Genomic DNA, 24,137 nt, shown 5'->3' with positions numbered 1-24,137 from the left:
CTGAATATTCATTGGAAGGACTGATGCTGATGCTGAAACTCCAAAACCTTGGCCACCTGATGTGAAGAACTGAATCACTGGAAAAGACCCTGATGCTGGGAAAGATGGAAGGCAGGAGGAGAAGGGGATGACAGAGGATGAGATGGTTGGATGGCATCACCGACTCAATGGACATGAGTTTGAGTAAGCTCCAGGAGTTGGTGATGGACAGGGAAGGCTGGCGTGCTGCAGTCCATGGGGTTGCACAGAGTCAGACATGACTGAGCAACTGAACTGATAATTTTTTGGAATGCGTATTTTCATTTCCATTTAACTTTTTTCTAATTTCTCTGTACTTTTTTCTTTGACCCATTGGTAGCTGTTTAATTTTCATACATTTCTGAATATGTGAGCATGTGTTTTCACATATTTGTGAATTTTCTAGTTTTTACTCTTTATTTATTCTGCTGTGATCAGAAAAGACATTTTGCATGACTTCAATCTTTTAAAATCTATTGAAATATATTTTGAGGACTCACATATGGTCTATTCTGGAGAATATTCCATGGACTAACTACATTTTTATATACCCCACTAGAATTTTGTTGTCCATTTAGGTATGCAGGCCAATAACTATATACATGTGAATGAAGCTATAACGACTAAATGTGCTTTTAATATATCATTTTTGTTTCATATTATCCCATTATTTAATTATATCATAATGTATTTAGCCAATATATTATATGGTTTAATATTTTTTTCCAGCACAAAATTGGACTCTAATGATTATGGCATCAATGTCCATGGGGTCTCTGAGGGTCAGACACGACTGAATGACTTCACTTTCACCTTTCACTTTCATGCATTGGAGAAGGAAATGGCAACCCACTCCAGTGTTCTTGCCTGGAGAATCCCAGGGACAGGGGAGCCTGGTCGGCTGCCGTCTATGGAGTCGCACAGAGTCGGACACAACTGAAGTGACTTAGCAGCAGTAGCAGCAAGATACTTAACTATAATTACTGATTGCTGCTTTGGGGAGATAAATAGTTCAAACTCTTTCAATAAAAATCTTACAAAGTGAAGCCAGTCAGTAAGTGCTAAAGGTAAAAAAAAAAAAAAGAAATTCATAAAAATCTTACCTTGAATTTTCTTGAAAACTCTGGAATTCATAAATTTTAGAAATCTATCTGCATAAAAGCTGGGTCTATGAACCGAAACAGTGTCCTGAAAAGATAAATCAAGTACAACAGGTTTACCTCTCACACAGTTTGTTTTGAGCCAGAAGAAAGCTCTATGCAACTGGCTGGCTGTTAGCCAATGTCCTTAACCAGAAGGTGTGGATGTTAGGAGCCAGACATGAGTGATGCTTGTGGGCTGTGTGCACAGGAGCTGGGCTGGGGCAAAAAGCACAAGGACCAATCTGAGTAAAGATTCCAGATACTCATGGTGAAACAGATTATGAAGAGCAGCAGGGCTGAGATAGCAAAGACTCTGCTTTATAAACCCAAACAGCTAATCCTTGATCCACTGTCCACCACGAGGGGCTTTTAAATTGTTTTTTAACATATAAGGCAACCAGCGCCTCAAGTGTCATCTGGAACAAAGACATAATCACTTTCAGTCAGAACAAAACCGGGACAAGCAAAATAACCCTAAAGTAAGGTTGAGAGAGAGAGAAAGAAAAAGTTTGCTGGTTTCACTTTCCAGTAATAAGGTATGTAAACACGATGAAGATTCCTAGGAGACAAGGCTGACTGACGATCCCTGTTATGTTCAATTAGCTACTAATTAGATACAGCTGAATTGAATTAAATCATTAGCTCAATTTTCTCATGCTTGGTAGGATTCTTTAGGACTGAGGGGCCATTTTATCACAAGTCCAGGAAAGAAGACAGATGAAGGAGCTAATTCCATATATTTATTCAGCAGTCATTTATTTGCTATCTAAGATAGACATTCCTAAAAATAGTAAATTTGGTAATTTAGTGTTCCATTTTGATTTGAGGTTCATGGATTCCAAAAGGGAAACTTCTAAAAATTTATATCGAGATAATATCATCTGCAGTGGGTTTGGAAGAAAAAATACACATTGGACCAGAATCCAGAGACCCAGTTCTCGTGTTAGCTCTAATTTTAAAGAGCTCTGTGATCCTGGGTAAAGACAGTATCTCAGTGCCTCAGTCCTTTCATCTGTGAAATTGCGTGTTACATGAAGCATAAGAGAATTCTGTAATCAGTGTTTTATGAAGGACACAGCATGGAGGAATCCTCTGCCAAGTGATAATGTTCTCTAGACTATCAGTGATCCTGCAGATGTGATGGAAAACTTCCCACTGGTCTGACATGCACTTTCCCCAGTGTTCTGTCAGTTTCTGCTGGAAGTGGACATGGATTCACAAGTCAGTCATTTAGAAACACATAGGATGTAAGATTGGAGAAGGCAATGGCACCCCACTCCAGTACTCTTGCCTGGAGAATCGCATGGATGGAGGAGCCTGGTGGGCTGCAGTCCATGGGGTCGCTAGGAGTTGGACCCAACTGAGCGACCTCACTTTCACTTTTCACTTTCACACATTGGAGAAGGAAATGGCAACCCACTCCAGTGTTCTTGCCTGGAGAATCCCGGGGACGGGGGAGCCTGGTGGGCTGCTGTCTATCGGGTCACATAGAGTTGGACACAACTGAAGTGACTTAGCAGCAGCAGCAGCAGGATGTAAGATGACTGAGTCAGCCCTTGCCTTCTAAGAGAGGTTAAACTGTGGCTCTTTTTGGTATGAGGAAGCATTGTTTAAAGGAGAGGACAATTGTAAAAAGACAAAAAAATAAATTCTTAACTATTGCTTATAATTACATAAATATATAATCAGCACAGAGATTTTCTTTTTTTTTTTCTAAAAAAGGACACTGAAGAACAGAAGACATATTTTATTTCAACAAAGGTATGGGCTCCTTAGAAGTATCCGACAGATAGAGGATACTATTTGGAGCAGAAGTCTCATTTGGTAACAGGGAATTGAAACTGTCAATAAACAGGAGGAGAATGAAAGTGAGTATTTACTCTTTCTCCCTTCCATGTTCAAGGCATTATGTAGACGGTACTTTTCTCAGCTAGAAGGAAAAAAAATTAACCTTCCATCTTGGCCTTTTCTTAAAAAATAATCTTTGATTTAAATAAGAAGCCTAAGTTTGGTTCTCAGGAACAAACTTGTGAACCTGTTATTTAAAAGAGCATTTTGACAAAGGTCATTTCCATAGCCTGTGGACAAAATGCAGATCTGACATGCTGAGAGGTTATTACCAGTCTTCCACAGAACTGAGACAGCGAGTATTCTTTTCCAGGAATGGAGAAGAATAGCATCTATAATTTATCTTTTTTCAAAGGAAAGCATCTGCTAACATCTTAAAAAAAATATGTGAGCAAATCTTTGACCAATACAATCTTTGGAAGTGTCACTCTGAGTTATTAACTGAGTGAGGCTGAGGCCATAAATGTTCTGTCAAGCGGCAGGAAGTTCAAATTTAACTCTAGATAGGAAGTTGTGTGTGTGTGTGTGTGTAGACAGACTGCTCTTTGATAACTGTTTTTTTCAGTCATGCCATTTCTGGGTGCAAAACACATTCTCGTATCAGTTAATCTTTGTTATATTTAAATCCAACACAATTTAAAAGTGTTCCCTTCCCATGTCCTTATTATGTGTTATGCATTGTGTTGAACACCAAAGGGCATTATTTAACTTAACCCTCCAGTCAGCCTATGAGGCAGGTAGTGTAGTAGTGTATGGACTAAGTTGTGTCAGACACTTTGCGACCCCATGGACTGGAGTCCGCCAGGCTCCCGTGTCTGTGGAATTTTCCAGGCAAGAATACTGTAGTGGGTTGCCATTTCCTCCTCCAGAGGATCTTCCCAACCCAGGGACTGAACCTGCATCTCCTGCTTGGAGGTGAATTTTTTACCACTATGCCACCAGGGAAATATTCTGAGGTACAGGTACTATTACTAGCTTCCTGCTATAAATGGGAAACTACACTAAGGGATGAGAAGCAAGCAATGCGTCTGGGTCACATGGTTAGTAACATGGTTTAAATGTAGGGTTCCAGCCTATAGCTGTCTACCATCAAATTCAGGTTCAAACTCCTCTGAAGCTTAGTTTTGGGAGAACTTCAACTGTCTTACTGGTCTTTCCAGTGCCTATGAAAAGCCTTTTGCTTTTTCTCATCATCTCCTAATTGGGTCCTTTAGATTGCACATCAAAATAAGACATCATTTTGTTTTCCTGGCCTCTACCTGTTCACCCACCTGGATGGCCTCTGTTGGAAGAGCCATTCACAGTTATGTTGTCTTTATTCTTAGATTTGAACTGATCTGCTAAGCCTGAGACTCTGAGTTTATAAAGATCTTTGTTTCCTCTCCTTTTCAAGTGACACAGCTTCCTAGACATACACTGAGGTCTCTGAGAAATCAGAAAAATAATCCAGTTTAACAAGGAGCATGATAAATCACTCACCCCATCATAAACAAGAGCTTTCCAGGAATGTTCCAATTTCTTCATTAATCTAAATGTACACATACAGAAAAACAAAAGTAAGAATGTAAAATCAACCCCATTTGGTGAATTCTCAGAACCTTTCATTGAATTATTTTGAAATAATAAAAGACTATTTCCCCCAATTTTTTACCTATATGATTGCAGAATGTCAATAATGCCCATAAATAAAAGTAGCTTTTCTCCCTTATGGCTTTTAGCTGGAATGCCTCCCATTCTGTGAACAGAGCAAAAGAGAAATCATTTTATGTGAACAGGAAGTTAAAAATAATTTCTAATAAATAGACTGTAAATGAAAATGGTTAGTCTTTAAAAATCATGGACTCTCATCTTTATTTTTTTTTTTGGCTTCAGCTAAAGTCTTCCTGGGAATCAAGAAAGATGTACTTCCCGAGAAGGAGAATAATACCACAGTTGTCAGTTCTGAAGAGTTGGATGGGAAGAATTCAATTAAAAAATTATTCTGATTTTAAGACCATGAGCAAGAATTTTAAAAGTATTTCAAAATACTGCCCATCAAAAATGCAACACTTTTATATGTTTACTGTGAAATTTTAAATAAAATATAGGTGAGCACAAAGGAAAAAAATATATAAAGAATCCATTCCAAGGATGCAAAGATAACTACTATTAACATCTTTCCTCTGTATTTATTCATCTGCATAAGTTATTACTTATGTTTTATAACCTGAATTTTTCACTTGCTAAATGATGAACATTTCTTCATATTCAATGTTAATGTGCTTTTAATGGCCGTGTAGTACTTCAGTACGCTATTGTGTAGTACTGTGCAGTACTTCAGTATGCTGACATAGAATAATTTGTTTAATCAATTATTAGACATCTAGATCGGTTTACAGGAAGGATTAAAAATTTTAGTTTGTATGAATTTCCTTCATAAAAGTAAAATATGTCTGTGGTTTAGTCACCGTTGGAGAAGCTTACAAGACAGGCACTTTATATAGTCAAGGAAAATGATTTCTTTCTTTCAGTCTTTTTGCTCGGCTAGTACACACACGTGATACAGTCAACCAAGTCAATAATTTTCTTTGGTTGTAACTGTTTCTGTTAGTCAATAAGCACTTTGTACATGCAAACTAATGCTGCACATCTGGCTGAAGCAAGTGATCACATCTGTCAGGATGTAGGACGAGGACAACAGAATCCTCTTACATAGATAAAAAGTTCTGAATTGCAGACATCACTTCTAGCAAGTATTTGCTTAAATGCACACTTATTCAAATTCAAAATATTTCCCCCTTGTTTGTGAAGGATGTTTTGAATATGTAGTAAATAGGAATAAAAACATTTTTAGCCATTGTTAAATTATGGAGCCATTTGAAAAAAGAAACCATGTGAGTGACAGCATAACGACCCAAAACACTGCCATTCATCCAGTTATCCGTGGATGAGAGGAAATCAGGCTGGCTTGATCCATTTTAGTACCAGGTAGGAATCTATTCCTAAAGAGCCACCACGAAGGGAATATGACTGCATTTAATTACCCAATGATGTCGGCTGCCATGATCAAGGAGCGTGTGGGCAGATGGCTGCACTTACGTGTCTGGGTTCTCTGTGATGATTCCATCTCCCGATTTCCCTGGACCCTGGATGGATTCCATTGCTGTTGAGTAGAGAACCTTTTGCGTCCCAGGCCGCTTAGCATCAGGTACATTTTGGGAAATTTCCTCTTCTTTTTCTTTGAGGGTATGGTCCAAGATGTGGATTCCCAGCAAAAGGCTATAGTCCATGATCTTGAAGCTTTCCAGCACCTAAGTAAGAAAAAGAACCAGGAGGCCCATCACTCCAATGGCTTATAATTCTCATCTACCCAGGATCAGAGAGATACGTAGACAAGCAGCTCCTGCTTCCCTCCCAGGGAGGTGGCTGACAGAGGAAAAATCAAAGTAAAAACATTGGAGGTTATTATTAGGTCAAGTGCAGTAACCATTGTCACCATGGTTTGAAGATGATAATTTTACACAAATCTAGAGTGAGTATATCTTTCTTTGGCACTCCATGAATGTTTTACTAAGCATTTATTGAATACTTTCCATGTGTCCAGGTGCTAAGTGGTTCATTTTGATTCAGTCCTCACAACTCTTAAGCCAGGTGCTATTATTGTCTCTGTTTCACAGATGAAAAAAATTGAGACACACACAGGAAGTAATTTGCTCAGTATCAGACAGCTCATAAGTGGCACTGCTGGGATCTGAACCCAGGTGGTCAACTCCAGCACCTTAAGTACTAGAGGACAGAAACCAACAATCAATGGTCTCTAAAAACCTGTACTCTCCTGAGCATGAAGACTCAGCTGGAATGGGCTTTTACCTGAATTCTATTCTCAAAACTTTCATCTTCCTAAAGTTCAGGGGCCCCCTTTTCAAAGCTTGTCTTTCAAAGTTACCATCAGTTCCCTGCTGCTGCTGCTGCTGCTAAGTCACTTCAGTCGTGTCCGACTCTGTTGGACCCCATAGACGGCAGCCCACCAGGCTCTCCCATCCCTGGGATTCTCCAGGCAAGAACACCGGAGTGGGTTGCCATTTCCTTCTCCAACGCATGAAAGTGAAAAGTGAAAGTGAAGTTGCTCAGTCGTGTCTGACTCCTAGCGACCCCATGGACTGCAGCCTACCAGGCTCCTCTGCCCATGGGATTTTCCAGGCAAAAGTACTGGAGTGGGTTGCCATTGCCTTCTGCCAGTTCCCTGTAGGAAGTCTTTTTTTAAAAGTATGGTCTCAACAAAGAACAGGACTTACTGTTTAATTATCCACTCAGCAAACAGTGGGGAAGAGAAGGAATTAAAAGTAGCTAGAGGTAGCCAGAAAAAGGAGATGGGGGGAAAAAAGAAAACAAAGTGGAGATGTGGTCGAGACGTGAGGCGGGCAGCAACATGGCTCTTGAGTATGGGTAAGTCTGATACTCAGGACCCTTCAACTGAGGAAGAGTGTTCAGGGGGAGTTCAGGAAAACGGGATATTCTCTATTATATAATAAAGTTTTTTCCTAATGGTTTGTCTATGATTCTCCTCTATAACAGATTTTTTTGACACCTGGCATTTCTCACACAAAGCTGCTCAGGAAATCAAAACAGCCCAGAAAGAACAGCCTGATGGCGAATAGCTACCCCTGAACCAACAATGTATCTCTGTACCCTAGTTAGGACATGTCGTTGGAGATCAGAGTCTATAGATAATTGTTTAACCAGGAATTGAACACATATGCATTACACTGAATTCTGTTCAAGTGTATATCTTGAACTTGTATACACTTGAACTTCAAGTGTATATCTTACACTTCTCCTTCTCCCTCAGTCAACTGCTTTTGATCAGACACTTATGACATACTAAAGAGTGGTCAGGGCTTCCCTGGTGGCTCAGTGGTAAAAAACCCATCTGCCAATACAGCGACACAGGTTTGAGCCCTGGCTTGGGAAGATCTCCTGGAGAAGGAAATGGTAACCCACTCCAGCATCTTGTGCCTGGGAAATCCCATGGACAGGGGAGCCTGGCGGGCTACAGTCCACGGGGTCACAAAGAGTCGGACCCGACTGAATGACTAAAACAACAACAAAGAGGGGCCAGGCCTGAGGATTCAAATACTTGTGGCTGCCACTTACTGGGTGCCACTTAATGGCAGGCTTTGTGAACTATTTTTTGCGGGCTTCCCTTGTGGCTCAGTTGGTAAAAAAATCCGCCTGTGATGAGGGAGACCTGGGTTCAGTCCTTTGGTTGGGAAGATCCCCTGGAGAAGGGAAAGGCTACTCACTCCAATATTCTGGCTTGGAGAATTCCATGGACTGTATAGTCCATGGGGTCACAAAGAGTTGGACATGACTGAGTGACTTTCACTTTTCATTTTTGTGAACGATGACATGTATGGCCTTTAGAAAATATGGTTATTCCTAGTCTTATGTATCTTTGTTGGCAATTAGGAAACTTTAAGTGGGTTGGAAGTATTACTTAATTCTGAGTGCTCACCATTTACCTTTCAGAAGGCTGAGCACCGAAGAATTGATGCTTTTGAACTATGGTGTTGGAGAAGACTGATGAGAGTCCCTTGGACTGCAAGGAGATCCAACCAGTCCATTCTGAAGGAGATCAGCCTTGGGATTTCTTTGGAAGGAATGATGCTAAAGCTGAAATTCCAGTACTTTGGCCACCTCATGCGAAGAGTTGACTCATTGGAAAAGACTCTGATGCTGGGAGGGATTGGGGGCAGGAGGAGAAGGGGACGACAGAGGATGAGATGGCTGGATAGCATCACTCACTCGATGGACGTAAGTCTGAGTGAACTCCGGGAGTTGGTGATGGACAGGGAGGCCTGACGTGCTGTGATTCATGGGGTCACAAAGAGTTGGACACAACTGAACCACTGAACTGAACTGAAACTGAGTTGAAAAACATCAGAGCAGAAAAACATCTATTTCTGCTTTATTGACTATGCCAAAGCCTTTTACTGTGTGGATCACAATAAAATGTGGAAAATTCTGAGAGAGATGGGAATACCAGACCACCTGACCTGCCTCTTGAGAAACCTATATGCAGGTCAGGAAGTAATAGTTAGAACTGGACATGGAACGACAGACTGGTTCCAAATAGGAAAAGGAGTACGTCAGGGCTATATATTGTCACCCTGCTTATTTAACTTCTATGCAGAGTACATCATGAGAAACGCTGGACTGGAAGAAACACAAGCTGGAATCAAGATTGCTGGGAGAAATATCAATAACCTCAGATATGCAGATAACACCACCCTTATGGCAGAAAGTGAAGAGGAGCTAAAAAGCCTCTTGATGAAAGTGAAAGAGGAGAGTGAAAAAGTTGGCTTAAAGCTCAACATTCAGAAAACGAAGATCATGGCATCTGGTCCCATCACTTCATGGCAAATAGATGGGGAAACAGTGGAAACAGTGGCAGACTTTATCTTTTTGGGCTCCAAAATCACTGCAGATGGTGACTGCAGCCATGAAATTAAAAGACGCTTACTCCTTGGAAGGAAAGTTACGACCAACCTAGATAGCATATTCAAAAACAGAGACATTACTTTGCCAACAAAGGTCTGTCTAGTCAAGGCTATGGTTTTTCCAGTGGTCATGTATGGATGTGAGAGTTGGACTGTAAAGAAAGCTGAACGCTGAAGAATTGATGCTTTTGAACTGTGGTGTTGGAGAAGTCTCTTGGACTGCAAGGAGATCCAACCAGTGCATTCTGAAGGAGATCAGCCTTGGGATTTCTTTGGAAGGAATGATGCTAAAGCTGAAACTCCAGTACTTTGGCCATCTCATGCGAAGAGTTGACTCATTGGAAAAGACTCTGATGCTGGGAGGGATTGGGGGCAGGAGGAGAAGGGGATAACAGAGGATGAGATGGCTGGATGGCATCCCTCACTTGATGGACGCGAGTGTGAGTGAACTCCGGGAGTTGGTGATGGATAGGGAGGCCTGGCGTGCTGTGATTCATGGGGTTACAAAGAGTCAGACACGACTGAGTGACTGAACTGAACTGAACTGAAACTGAGTTGAATACTTTCAGAAGGAGGCAGGCAAGAGATAAGAATAGAATCTTATTATTTAAGCAGTATAGGCCCTGGAACTTTCTAAGCCAGGATATCACAGACTGGCTTGACAGCAAAGGGAACCAGTTTCTCCAACCTGAGGAAGAGGGACTCTAAGACTGGAGGAAGAAAGAAGGGCGACAGGAAAAGCTCCTCACCAATGACCCAGTGCTGCAGCCTTAGACCCACAGGCTGGTTCCCTATGGAGGTGCACCCATGACTTGCCCCTCTGGAACACAACACAGAGCTGGAGAAGACGGGCCTGCATCAGGGTTGCCAAGGACCCAGCCTCTTAAAAGAAAACACTAACAGACACTGGATGATTTCTTCAGATAGAAACAAGCATAGATGGATCTTAGCCTTTTCAATTCCCCACCATCCTGAAAGAAAGGCTTGGGAATAGTGCCCATCCAGAGACAATGCGACCCTGCACAATCATCACTGTCTGCAGATACCAGTTTTCCTGCTCTCGTGTATCAGTGCTGGCATCTCCCTTCTTAGAAAGAATGTTGGAGATGGATACGCAGGATACAGTGCACAAACTCTGTGACCCTAGGTAGATAACGTCACCGCCCCAGGCTTCAGTTTCCTCCTCAGTAAAAATGGTGGCAATAACATTAGCTACTGCACAGGGTGCTTGTGAAAACTAAATATGGTTGCAGGTAAGGTGGTTAGAGAAATTCCTAACACAAAGAAAGTGCTCAGTTCATTGTTGGTTATCATCATGGTTACAACTCATTGCTCACATGTGAGGTGTCACCTGGAAGCAGACACCCTGGGGTTATACTTCTGAAAACAGACATTCATAAAAAGCCAACAAAAATATGACTGCACTTCCAGCCTGCTTGCTAGTATCCCTTTGGTGTGTCCCAATTCCTTTAGAAGTTTTCGGTTCACGGCACCCAGGAGCACTGCGTGGATGTTCAAGAGGAAAAGGTCGGCTGACCCAGCAATTCTGCCAATGGGCTATAAAATAATGGCCTCGCAGTCTGCCTGAGGGAACAGTCCTGTGTTCAGTGGGTGTAAATCGCAGCCTTGTGCTCTGGACAGCCCCAAGTGTCCACTGGTAAATTTTTCCCCCAAAGCAGTGACCTGGCTTCAAGAGCAAATTCTAGTCAGTCTCTGGGACAATGTTGTACATGTTTCTCACAGGCCTCCAGAGTAAAAACTGAAAGGCACTCCTGGACAACATCATATTTGTTTCATTTTTCTCTGCAAAGCACCCAAGTATTAATTCTGCTTATAAATAAGCTTTCTTTATACAACAATTTTTCTTAAAGTTTCTTACAATAATTAATGTACTATTCAAACAATGGTTTTATCTGTACTTGTAGTCTCCTTTCTTGCTCAAGGACAGGCCACAGAGAACATGTGTATTTTATAAGTGATGTGAAGTCAGGCTGGACAAAGCAAGAAGCAATTTCAATGCTTTTTGTAGTCAAATATCAGGCTGGGTTTATTAAAAAAAAACATACAAGCCAAAACGTAGAGAGAATTAACTAAGAAAAAGCTACAAATAAATTTGAGACAGAGATTAGATTTCTCTGTACTTTTTAATTGGATTGCCAGCATCCCTGAAGAGTCTGGATTGTCCTCAAGAGGTCAGGTTTCTACTTTTCAAATGAAAATCTTGAAAAAAAAAAAAAAAAAAGATAAATTATCTTCCTCTTGTGTGGAAATCTGAGCATGATAGTTGGATTTGGGCTTAGGGAAAGTCACCATCCATAACAAATGTTAAGAAAGAAAAAGATAAATATATAGACACATATTTTAAATGAAATTCCCAAACTTGTGCAATGAAAAATTCTGGGAACGATTTTAGTCATGTGCACAGCAGATATGCATCAATTAGGAACCAAATAGTTGCTATTCATATCTTCCCAGATCATTAATGAAAGGAATCAATAAATCTGCCAGAACCTTAACGTGTGAGCGTTAAGAGGGAGCAACATTCTGCAACACGACAGACACCAGTCTAGTCGGTCACTCAGGGGCACGTTTTTCCCCCAGAATGTTGTCCTGACGTCACTGTTGCTGGTGGATCCTGTACCTGTGCATTTGCTTTGCAAAACAGCTGCAAGGAAAACACAGGTGCTTTCCCATCCAGCTTGGGCCAGACCTTACTCCCTCACCTGTGAAAAAGAGAAAGCAGGAAGGATTCACAGACATATGCAAAACTGAAAGTAAGTTGAAATACCACAGTGTTTTTTTTTATCCTTAGAGCCAGATTATTTTTTTCTCTTTTCTCAAGGACTATTTTAAGTCAGTAATAATACTGGAATGTGGTTTAAAAAAAAAAAAAAAGGCAACGTCAAAGCAGCTGCTATACTATCCTGAAGACGTGCTCAAAACCACTTCTTCTAAGATAAAGCATATCCTCTAGGCTCTCACGGCTGGCGCTGCATCAGGGGTGCTCTCATTCACATACAATCTCTGTAGACTTGGTGACCTAACATGGGAGATGCCACAGCTTAGAACGGCAGGCAACGCTATGCTCCTTTCACAGACAAAGGTCAGAAAGAGGGGTGTTCTTTTTCCTTGTCCATCCTCTGTGCCATAGCCCTTAGCCCGCTGTACACTGCTTTCTGCTCCTCAGCTAGACGGACCCAGAATGACTGCATGGTGAGAAGACTCCATGCCTGAGAGCCAGGTGGCCTGGTTTGACTCATGGCTTCCCCCATTGGTTTGTCTTTGAGCAGAGTATGTAACCTCTCTGGGCCTAGTATGCTCGTTCATAAAATAGAAATAATAGGGACACCTACGTCACAGAGTTAGTGTGAAGATTAGTTCATCCACGTGAAGTCAGGACAGTCATGACATACAGAAAGCATCCAGTACATGCTGGTTCTTCTTATTGCCCCTGCTCTCCACCACCTGCAGAATAAACCACCCCCACTGGAATCTCTACTCATCCTTAGCTTAAGGCGCACCTTCTCCTGGTTCTCTGCCTTCCTATTTGTTTTCCCCAGTATTTTCCTCTATGCACTAAGAATATTCACCAGAGTTCTCACTTCAACTCCTCTTTTTCTACTTTTCTATAGTGACATTCATTTAGTACCCTGGAAAAAAAAATAAGTTGAGTGTCTAGTCTGTGCCAGGCCCCACGGAAGTTGCCAGATCTTCAGGGGTAAGTAAAACAGACAACTACACCATCCTCAAAATTACACAAGCTTTGCATCACAGGTTGAAGTAAGGCTTGGAAGGAAAAATAAGGGTGCTGTGGAGATACCCCACAAAACGGTGACCTACTTTTAACTATGGGAAAGTAGCAATACAGCAGGTAAGAAATGATAGTACTGGAATGACATAGCAGCAGGGGAGCTCAAGGGAGACATGGATGGACTTAAGAATACTTCAGGGGTTGATTCCAACTATCACTGGTCCCCAGACAATTCCTAAGATGCTATCTTTAATCTGAACTGAATGCCTCAGTTCCAGTCCTGTATATTTCCCATAGGCTTCTGCTGGACATTTCTGTACACTGTCCTGCTGCAACCCCAAACTTGTTTTTTTAATTTATTTTTTAATTGGAGGATAATTACAATATTGTGATGGTTTCTGCCACACATCAGCATGAGTCAGCCATAGATATACATGTGTCCCCTCCTTCTTGAACCCTCCTCCCACCTCCCTCCCCATCTCACCCCTCTAGGTTGTCACAGAGCACCGGCTTCGTGCAAGCTCCAACTCTTCTTTCTCACTTTTTCTCTGAAATCATCCTAATGTGGATTTTGGACTCCACGACTCCTTTTCCTTTCATTAAGTTTCCCAGTCCTTCAGCTTCTATAATCAAAATCATCCTCCTTGCTAATACTTTGATTTCAACTTCCCTTTCTTTTTCTGATTCATTCTTGATCCCTTCACTTGACCAGGTCACCTCACATCCCTCCTCAAAGCCTGCGGTCTCTCACCATTGCTCAGGTGACACTGAGGTCCTTGCTACTGTGGCCCCAGCCAACATCTGCTATTTAACACCTATCTAGAGACACCTCCCAGGCTAGTCAAACTGAAATCCCATAATTACCCCTAAATATGCTCAGGCTGTTTCTTCTTAAAGGTCCTCAGTTCAAACCGTACTGGTTTTTCAAAGCCTATCTCAATTCTTGCCTCCATAAAGATTGGACTCACGATCTACACAAAATATCAGGAACACATCTGCCCTCTGAAAACTCAAGCACATTATTAGTACCCCTCTATGGAATAAAATAGACTATCTGTTTATCTATGCTTTTCCTATCATATATATAAGGCTGCTCCACTCACCAAAGACTTGTTTTACTTTGTGCTCCCTGCTTGCACTCTGATCAGAGCAGAAATATGCATTTTATACTGCTTTCCATATGAAAAAGTAAGGGAAAAACAAAATAATCAGCAGCAAAGAATGTACAGCAATACATCTTACATTAATATCTCCAATATAAGAACTTGGATATTGTGCTTCACAATTACAATGCTTGTGAAAAATCTTCAGCACTGAGAACATTTACTGTGATTCTGTGCTCTACGTTGTCAGGAAAAAAAAAAAAAAAAAAAAGATAATAGCCTACAGTATTTTCAAACCTTCCCATACCAGAAGTACTTATATCTACTTTGTCAAGGACAAAAATCAAGCTGTTATTTAGAGACTCTTAATTTACTGTTTTGTAGACACACAAATAAATGGCAGATAAAAGGCAGGCTTGTTTTGTATAAACTAGGCTGAGCTTGGAATCTGGTAAGAGTATCACATTTCTTTTACGGAAGCATTTGCAAAAAGGGCATGTCACAGTCTGGGTCAACTTCAAAGACCCATTAAGCACCCAAGAGTTCTTGGTGCTGAGTTTAGGTTGGAGGCTCTGGTCTGAAACACATTTCAGGGCTTCCTTAGCTTTCCTGTCCTCTATTTCTCTGCTCTTCCAATTGGTAAGATATGTGAAGTTAAGTTGGTACAAGACCGAGAAAGGATGATAATCAGGTAAGTCCAAAAGACTGCTGAAAAATGGCTCCATTTTAAAAATGGTACCTGGGCTTCCCTGCAGTTCAGTGGTTAGGAATCTGCCTTGCAATGGAGGGGATACCGGTTTGATCCCTCATCCAGGATGACCCCACATGCCGCAGAGCAACTAAGTCAGCAAGCCACAACTACTGAGCCTGCACTGCAACAACTGAAGCCTGTGAGCTTAGAGCCTGTGCTCCACAACAAGAGAAACCACTGCAAAGAGAAGCCTGCACATGGCAACAATGGGTATGCTCCTCTCACCGCAACTAGAGAAAGTCTGTGTGCAGCAGCAAAGACCCACCACAGCCAAAAAATAAATAAATCTTTTAAAAAATGGTTCCCAGCACCAGGAGATATTCACAGGGGCAATATAATAGAAATCATCTGTAAACCATGCCTTATGCAAAGCGGAGAAGGATGATGATTCTAGGAGGAAAAAGATGCTCTTTAATCAGATTTTATGCAAGTAGAGTTTCTAATAATTTTCCATGTCAGGAGGGCGCTTATGGAAATTAATCAAGTCATTAAATATTTTATTGAGCACCTATTATGTGCTTGACGACAACTGTAGCCATGAAATGAAAAGACGCTTGCTCCTTGAAAGAAAAGCTATGACAAACCTAGACACCATATTAAAAAGCAGAGACATTACTTTGCTAACAAAGGTGCATATAGTCAAGGCTATGGTTTTTCCAGTAGTCATGTATGGATGTGAGAGATGGACTATAAAGAAGGCTGAGCAGTGAAGAATTGATGCTTTTGAACTGTGGTGTTGGAGAAGACTCTTGAGAGTCCCTTGGACTGCAAGGAGAGCCAACCAGTCAATCCTAAAGAAAATTAACCCTGAATATTCATTGGAAGGACTTATGCTGAAGCTAAAGTTCCAATACTTTGGCCACTTGATGCAAAGAGTCACCTCCCTAGAAAAGACCCTGATGCTTGGAAAGATTGAAGGCAGGAGGAGAAGGGGACAACAGAGGGTGAGATGGGTGGATGGCATCACCGACTCAATGGACATGAGTTTGAGCAAACTCAGGGAGATGGTGAAAGACAGGGATGCCTGGTGTGCTGCAGTCTGTGGGGTCACAAAGAATCAACCATTACTTAGCAACTGAACAACAACTATGTGCTTGGCACTCTCATTTAGAAATCCTTTAAGCAGTCTAGCTAATGTGTGATAAAATAAGAACACCACCATTTTACAACCCCTAGTGAGTTTGAGTGGACTCCGGGAGTTGGTGATGGACAGGGAGGCCTGGCGTGCTGCGATTCATGGGGTTGCAAAGAGTCGGACACAACTGAGCAACTGAACAGAACTGAACTGAATGAATTAAAGCATCTAGTTAGTGGTCAAACATCTAGATCCAACAACCAATCTACAGGAAATGAAAGGGGAAAGAGGTGTATACTGAAAGAAATTACGGGAAACATAACCAGTAGAATCTGGACAATGGAATATACAAACCAATTTCTTCAATGAAATAATAAATGACCAGGGTAAAGGGAAGTGGTTAACCAGTAGACCCTATTTAAACCTTGGTGCAAACTATTAAAAAAGGGTTTTTTTTTCCCCTGATACAACTAGAAATTTGAACTCTGACTAGTAAGAATTATTAATTTTCTATAAGTATGATGAAGAGGTTGTAGTTACTTTTTTAAAAAGGAGTCTTTAGTAACTAGGGATTCTTTGAGCAAAATGATTGGCAGAAACATTTATGTTAATTCAGTAAGACAAAACAGTATCCTGAAGATTTTATGCAAGTAGACACTCCTGAACCCACTGGCTTAGGGTAAAATGAATGCAAGGCTATGCCATTCCTCCCCAGGTAGGCTCCTTGGAATACAGCCCCAAATTACTCGCATGTGCAAGTTCAGTTAAAGCCGAAAGTTGTCTTTTAAATTTAATTTAATTTCCTCAATACAGCTCAGAGTGTTCTTTGCTAATATGATAAAGAGAAAAAAACAGGCTGTGACAAGCCAAGCAATTTTGACTGGTAGAGCAGACTGAAATAAATATTCAATCTCTAATTTAGTGATAGCAATAATGTGGTTTTTCACTGTCTAATGTGGTGACGTAGAATATCAAGCTGTGCTTGATAAACATGTAAAAAGGTCTTTTTTGCTCACTTAAAAAGCTTAAAGAAATAGAAGCATACCTTATAGCACTAGAAAATCATCTATTATTTTAAAAGCTGTATCAATCTATTAATATGTATATGAATGTATGAATGAATATATTCTTCAGCTTCTATATTAGATGGATTATGGATCTTTTCTTTATAGAGACTATTTTTACACATTAATGTATCTTAATAAATTATTTTATAAACATATTTAAAAGTAACATTAAAACTGTCAAGTACTTCCCATTCTATCTTCTAGTTGCCATCACTAGAAGTGACTTGCTTCACTGTGGCTTAAGTGATGGGACAGTTGAGAAACTGGGCTGGTAAGCTGTCCAGTGAGACTCAGAGGCCACTCATGGTCCAAGTTTCCATGCCCACTTCAATGTACGAGGTACAATTCTTGACACCTTCTCACCGCCTACTACAGTCCACTCCTTGCAGTGAACTGTCTCTGAGTAAAGAGGGAAAGAGTCCTCCTCTCTCTCCTCTTCACTTTAATAAACAAAGAGAGCAAAGAAGAATGGGAGAATCTGTCCACAATAAATCAAACCTCAATTGTGTGGCCTTAAGGTTTGAGGCAAGGGCCATACCCTATTCGCTTTTCTCTCTCCCACAAACTTAGCACAGAGCCTTACGCAGAATAAGAATTTGAAACTATTTGTTGAATGACATGTAGTTAATTTACCAGGAAGGTAAGGATTTGTCAACCGAGATTCCAGTGATGGTTTGAAGCCAGAGAAAGCAAGCCAAGCCATGCTCTGAGATCATTCAAGGTTCCACAGGGCAGGCAGAATCTCAGGTGTGGGAAAGTCACCATTTGTACTGAAAAGCTTACAGTTTATGAAGAACAATAAGTAGCTACCCATAGGGTAAGTTTTAAGAAGTGACAGGAAACCCAGATTGTGGGAGGCATCACTAGAAATGAATTCTCTGGGGTCTGGAGGCATTTTAATTAAGAAACAACTATATATGTACATGGTCAAAATTAAGGGAAGTACAAGATGGCAGCTCAGTGCTACGTCCCACAGAGCATGAGGGTGATGGTTTGAGGTGAAAGTGGAATCTAGTAAGTGCAGGGCTCTCGTGCAATATTCTAGTTCCTGTGTCAAGATGTGATCTACACTCTACATTTTTGATGATGTTTACCTAACAAAATGGAGTGATAAAAGGTCAGTCTATACCAGTCCTGAGAGGGAGTTCAATTTTGAGTAAGATTATTATTTAAATTCAGACACAAATGTTCAAATTTGAAGAGACAAATATTAATTGGTAAGTACAAGACTGTGGATTTTAGTGAGCAAGAGTAGTCATGAAAAGTCCAGTGGTCCTTGGTTGTCCAGTGGTTAAGACTCTACACTCCCAATGCAAGGGGACTGGGTTCAATCCCTGGTCAGGGAACTAGATCCCACATGCCGCAACCAAGAGTTTGCATGCCACAGCTAAAGATCCCACATGCAGCAATGAGCATTGAAGATCCCGGGTGTCACAGCTAAGACCTGGCACAGCCAAAGAAATAAAAAAAAAGAAAAAAAGAAAAAAAAAAAGAGTAGTCATGGAAAAATTAAGGGAGTCTAATTTTCCTACACATCTGAGTGCAGAGAAAGTAAATTACCAATCCCAAATCACTGCTTTCTCTGCTCCTGGAGAATGAAGTGGTTGACATATTTTCTCTAATTGCTAATAATCTAGAAAAAGTTATATAGCTCTTTCATAAACAGAAATATCAGAGACTGGTGAATCTCCACCTACAGAGAATGTCCATATCATCTGAAGCCAGATTATCAGGTGAAAATGCAGCAAACAATGAGATGGCATCTAGAATGGTTTGTTTTTGGAACAGCTGGAGTTGACTGAACACAGATGAAGTTTAAAAATGAGGTCTTCATGTGGAGAAATGAAGAGAGGACGTTAACAAGATCAGACTCCAGGTAGGCTCACTTTCAGGGTGGATGAGGACACTTTAAATAAAGATTAGGTTTTAACCTCCCTGCATCCCTACTACCTAAGGACAACTGATATACATCTAGTGGACTATGCATTCCTTTTAAAATATTTTTTCCCCAAGTGTACGTGTAGACAAATGCACAGATGCATCTTTTATAAAAAGCTGAAATTTAATAAATTCATTAAAAACAGATTGTCCTTGGCCATTTCACTGTTAAGAGGGGAGGAAGAAATTCTCCCGTGGAGATTTTTTACCTCACAATGTAGAGGGTAGAATTTTGAGGAACAGAAATGAGGAGAGAAGTGTTACACTTGCTGGGTTGAAATACTCAATTTAAAAATGTCTTCGAAGGAGGAACACTGGTGACATCAAAGGGACAGTCACTTGCAGGAGAGGGGAGGCATATAAAATGTGCTGGCTGATGGGGACAGGGACGAAGAGCCATGTACATGAGCCAAAGCCTCTCAGATGCCAGTAAGTGCTGATCTTTTGGGAAAGAACTAGAACCAAAGTGTGGCCCAAGAAGTACCCTGCCTTTCCCAAGACAGTCAAGGAAGCCCTATTTTTCCAGAATATGAGTGTTTGAGTAAATGTGCACTGAATACTGAATGAATAAAATAAAGCCCTATAAAAATCAAACTGATTTCACCCTTTAAAAGCGTTTCCACAGGGCACATTTCTGAACTAGTTTTTAAACTTTGTAACATTTTCCCAGGCCCTGAAAACTCTCAAATACTTCCTAAGCCTCTGGAACTCAGTCTCTTACCAGATTCCAGAGACTTCTCCAAAACTATGGAAGCTCAACTCCATTTTGTTAGTTGCTGGGGTTCGCCACCCCTCTGTCTCCCTGGGCTGGAGTATTTACAACTTGACTCGAACGTACATGGTCATCTGTGTGACAGACTTGCCCTGGCATCCACACCAGATCCACCCTGGCCAACTTCATAGCCCTTCCAGACACATCTTCAAAGTCAAGGATGTTACCATCACGCCACCCATCCCTCCGTGGCCACTTCCTCTTCCTGCTCTCTGTGCTCTGGTTTCCCAGGATTTCCCCAGTGGAGGAGGATATGGTCGCAGGGACATTTCCTTCCCTTTGCTCCCTGCCCTCAGATTCTCTGTGAGTCCTCCCACTTGGGGCCTCCATTGACCTCACCTCTAGACCTAAGGTCATCAACAAAATCAAAGGCAGGTAGGTCCTTTTCTCACAAAAGCAGGAAACCCTCACATACTATACTTATTTCATGAAGCCCAAAGACTTTAGCTTCCTTGAATGGGCATTATTCTTATTTATATTTATTTACATGTGACGATTTACTTATAATGCAAGTTAGGTAGATATAGCACCACCACTGCCACACCTCAGGATATAGGTGAGCTCTCTAATCCTTAGGTCAGATTTCTTTTAGGAAGAAAAGGTAAAGGAGTTTTAAAGGAGTTGAGGAAGATATTTTCAGTGTCCCATTTCTATTCTTTACTGTAGAAATTCTTATAATGTTCCTCTTGGTTTGAAGTGAGGGTTAAAAAAAAAAAAAACCTACTGGCTTGATAATCCTTCCAATTCTGGAGTTAATGAGGTTCTTAAAAGCTGCCACACAGGATTCAACAACATACTTTGTGTTCCTGATCTCCCTCTCTGCCAGACTGGAAAAACAATCAACTCTGCTGTAAACCATCACATTTCTCAGAAAGAAGTTTTGCTTTTAAGTTAATAGGATTTCACGTGCACACATGTTGGCAACAGTTGGCAAGTGTCAATGGGCTTGATTATGTTTTTCATTAAACTTTCAAAATTAAATGCTTGGATTACTAATTTTACTTTGTGGTTCTCAGTCACTTGGCATTATGTTCCTCTTTGCCTCCTTCCTTGAAGTAGGTTGTGAGACACTTCATTAATTCACTGCGCTGTCCAAACCAAGTTCTCTATTTTGATGGAGCCCTTTCTTACCTCCTACATCAAATCCTCACCAGCTCTGTGTGAGAGCTAGAAAACCCATTATCAGGCACTTCCAACCCATCCTGTCTGCATCCAAGTTATCAATTAAACACTTTCATTTCCACAGACTTTCCTCCATTACTCCTATTACAGAGAATGTACAGATGAAAGGACCTGGATTTTAGAACCAAAGAGACCTGGCTCCAGCAATGTAAGCTCTGCAGGCTTGGGGAAGCTGAACCTCTCCCGAGTCCTCACTTCATGTGTCAAAACGGAATCATGGCACTCACTCTGAAGGGCTGTTGTGAGGATTAATGGGACAATCTATCTGTGATGTCAAGCACTGCCTGGCTCAGAGCAAGTCCATAATAAATGTTAATGGAAACAATCTAGAGATGAACTGGGCCTTGGAAGTGTGTCCTTACTGTCCACAAAATCATGCATTGGGTATTAAGCTACTTTGGTATCTACCTACAGGTTATTTCTAAGACAGAACTCTCCCTCTACCCAAAACTGGAATAGCTGGTTTTGAAATACCGAGAATTACTTGTCTGGCTCAAACTGAGGTATCTCTTGCTGAGTAGAAAGTCAGGTATGAACAGCAACATAGATGAGTATTTTGATCTTTGCAGCTACCCTGAAATTCTCTGGTATTGACCATCTTGCCCCGTGTGTTACTGCAATTGGAGCCCTTTTCTATCACACACCTGCATGAAAGCTGAAATGCAGCCAGTGCCACAGCTGGACAAAAAGTGTGTTAGTTGCTCAGTCATGTCCAACTCTTTGTGACCCTGTGGGCTCTAGTTTACCAGGCTCCTCTGTCCAAGGGATTCTCCAGGCAAGAATACTGGAGCGGGTTGCCATCTCCTTCACCAGCAGATCTTCCTGACTCAGGGATCAAACCTGGTCTCTGGCCTTGCAGAGAGAGACATGCATATTCTTTACCATTTGAGTCACGTGGAAAGTCCATCCATTCCAATATTCTCACCTTGGAAAGCCCAAGGACAGTGGAGCCTGGAGGACCACAGACCACGGAGCTGCATAAGAGTCAGACACGACTTAGTCACTAAACAACAATAGACACTGGACAAATGAGCAATATAAATGTACTTCAATTACTTTCCAGTCCACAACACTGATATGATGATTAACTCTAGGTCTATTCCATATCAGACCATTGGTACACTATTATCAAAGCTTGCTCTTATTATATTTATCAATTAGGTAAGAGTTATCATTTCAAAAATGTTGTTTCCTCTTGTGTTGTGCTTAGTCACTCAGTCGTGTCTGACTCTTTGTGACCCATGGACATCAAAAGACTAACACTGAAAAAAAAACAAAAAAGAATCCACCTTCCAATTTAGGGGATGTTTGATCCCTGGTTGGGGAACTAAGTCCCACATGCTATGGAGCAACTAAGCCTGTGTGCCACAACAAAGATCCCAACACAGCCAAATAAGTGATAATAATTTTTCTAACTATAAAAAATGTTCTCCGACTGAATAGCCTAGTAAAGAAATAAACTATAGAAAGCAGTTTAAAAAAAAGACTAATACTAAGACAACTGCTATTCTGCTAAGTGATTTGAAAGGTGGGAAAGTGAAATCATACAACTCCTATTCTCCTAGAGAGCAGATTTTAGTAGGCAAACGAAACATGTACCCATGGAATCACAATATAATGTAGAAATACCAAAGGCTATAGAACAGAGTTAGATCAAGTGCTATGAGCACCAAAGTCACAGCATATTATTAGTGCTAAAGTCCTATACCTTGGGCCTCTCCTCAGAAATCTCTAGCAATTACATTAATGTGTGTATATGGGATGTATGATTAGCCTTTAGACTTAATCGTAAGTTCTTCTGTTTCATTTTCACCCTTCTTTCCTATATCCCCAAACTATTTCTTTATTGACCTTATGCTTTGTTGAATTATATACTTAAGCAATTTTTTAACAATAGACTTAAATAAACACCTATAAGAATGGCTAAAATAAAATATAGAGACAACAGCAAATGTTGGTGGGAGTGAAAAGAAACTAGATCACTCATACACTGCTGGTGGGAATGCAAAATCGTACAGCTGCTCTGAAAAAGTTTAGCAATTTCTTCCCAAGTAAACACGTGCTTACCATACAACACAGAAGCTGCACTTGGGCATTTATGCAGAGAAATGAAAACTTGTGCTTATGCAGAAATCTTCATGCAAATATTCATAGCAGCTTTATTTGTAACAGTCAAAAACTAAAGAAAACTACATGTTATTCAGCAAGTGGTATATCCATACCGTGAAACTCAGCAATAAAAAAGGGCAAACCACCAATACACAAAATAACTTGAATGGATCACAAGGTTATTATGCTGAGTGAAAAAAGCCCAACTCAGAGGTTACACCTGTATGATTCTTGAAATGACAAAATTGCAGGGACAGAAAACAACGATGGCTGCAATAGACTCGGGAGGGGCAGGATGAGGAAGCTGTGTGCCTGGCTACGTATAATACAGGGGCAGGAAGGATTTGTGTCAACAATTGTCACTTGCTGCTTGTCAAGATACTTGACTATGTTGGTTTCAGAAATGCATATATGCATCACATGGCATTGTTCAGTTCAGTTCAGCTCAGTCACTCAACCGTGTCTGACTCTTTGCGACCCCATGAATCGCAGCACACCAGGCCTCCCTGTCCATCACCAACTCCCGGAGTTCACCCAGACTCACATCCATCGAGTCTGTGACGCCATCCAGCCATCTCATCCTCGGTCGTCCCCTTCTCCTCCTGCCCCCAATCTCTCCCAGCATCAGAGTCTTTTCCAATGAGTCAATTCTTTGCATGAGGTGTCCAAAGTACTGGAGCTTCAGCTTTAGCATCACTCCTTCCAAAGAAATGCCACTCCTTCCAAAGAAATTCTGATCTCCTTCAGAATGGACTGGTTGGATCTCCTTGCAGTCCAAGGGACCCTCAAGAGTCTTCTCCAACACCACAGTTCAAACGCATCAATTCTTCGGCACTCAGCCTTCTTCACAGTCCAACTCTCACATCCACACATGACCACAGGAAAAACCACAGCCTTGACTA

General features: G+C 41.1%; 1 protein-coding gene across 1 annotated transcript in view; it reads right to left on the bottom strand.

Moving 5' to 3' along the window:
- Positions 1-24,137, bottom strand: part of PIP5K1B (phosphatidylinositol-4-phosphate 5-kinase type 1 beta) — a 232,466-nt gene that overhangs the window by 110,621 nt on the left and 97,708 nt on the right. Inside the window, exons 6-9 of the mRNA XM_052645045.1 lie at positions 6,087-6,298; positions 4,660-4,743; positions 4,488-4,536; positions 1,122-1,206 (exon numbers count right to left, since the gene is read on the bottom strand). Coding sequence (XP_052501005.1) covers positions 1,122-1,206; positions 4,488-4,536; positions 4,660-4,743; positions 6,087-6,298 — 430 coding nt within the window. The remainder of the gene's footprint in view (positions 1-1,121; positions 1,207-4,487; positions 4,537-4,659; positions 4,744-6,086; positions 6,299-24,137) is intronic.

Source organism: Budorcas taxicolor, chromosome 8 (genome assembly GCF_023091745.1).
Source record: "Budorcas taxicolor isolate Tak-1 chromosome 8, Takin1.1, whole genome shotgun sequence".
Taxonomy (NCBI): domain Eukaryota; kingdom Metazoa; phylum Chordata; class Mammalia; order Artiodactyla; family Bovidae; genus Budorcas; species Budorcas taxicolor.
This window is presented reverse-complemented; position numbering and strand designations above follow the sequence as displayed.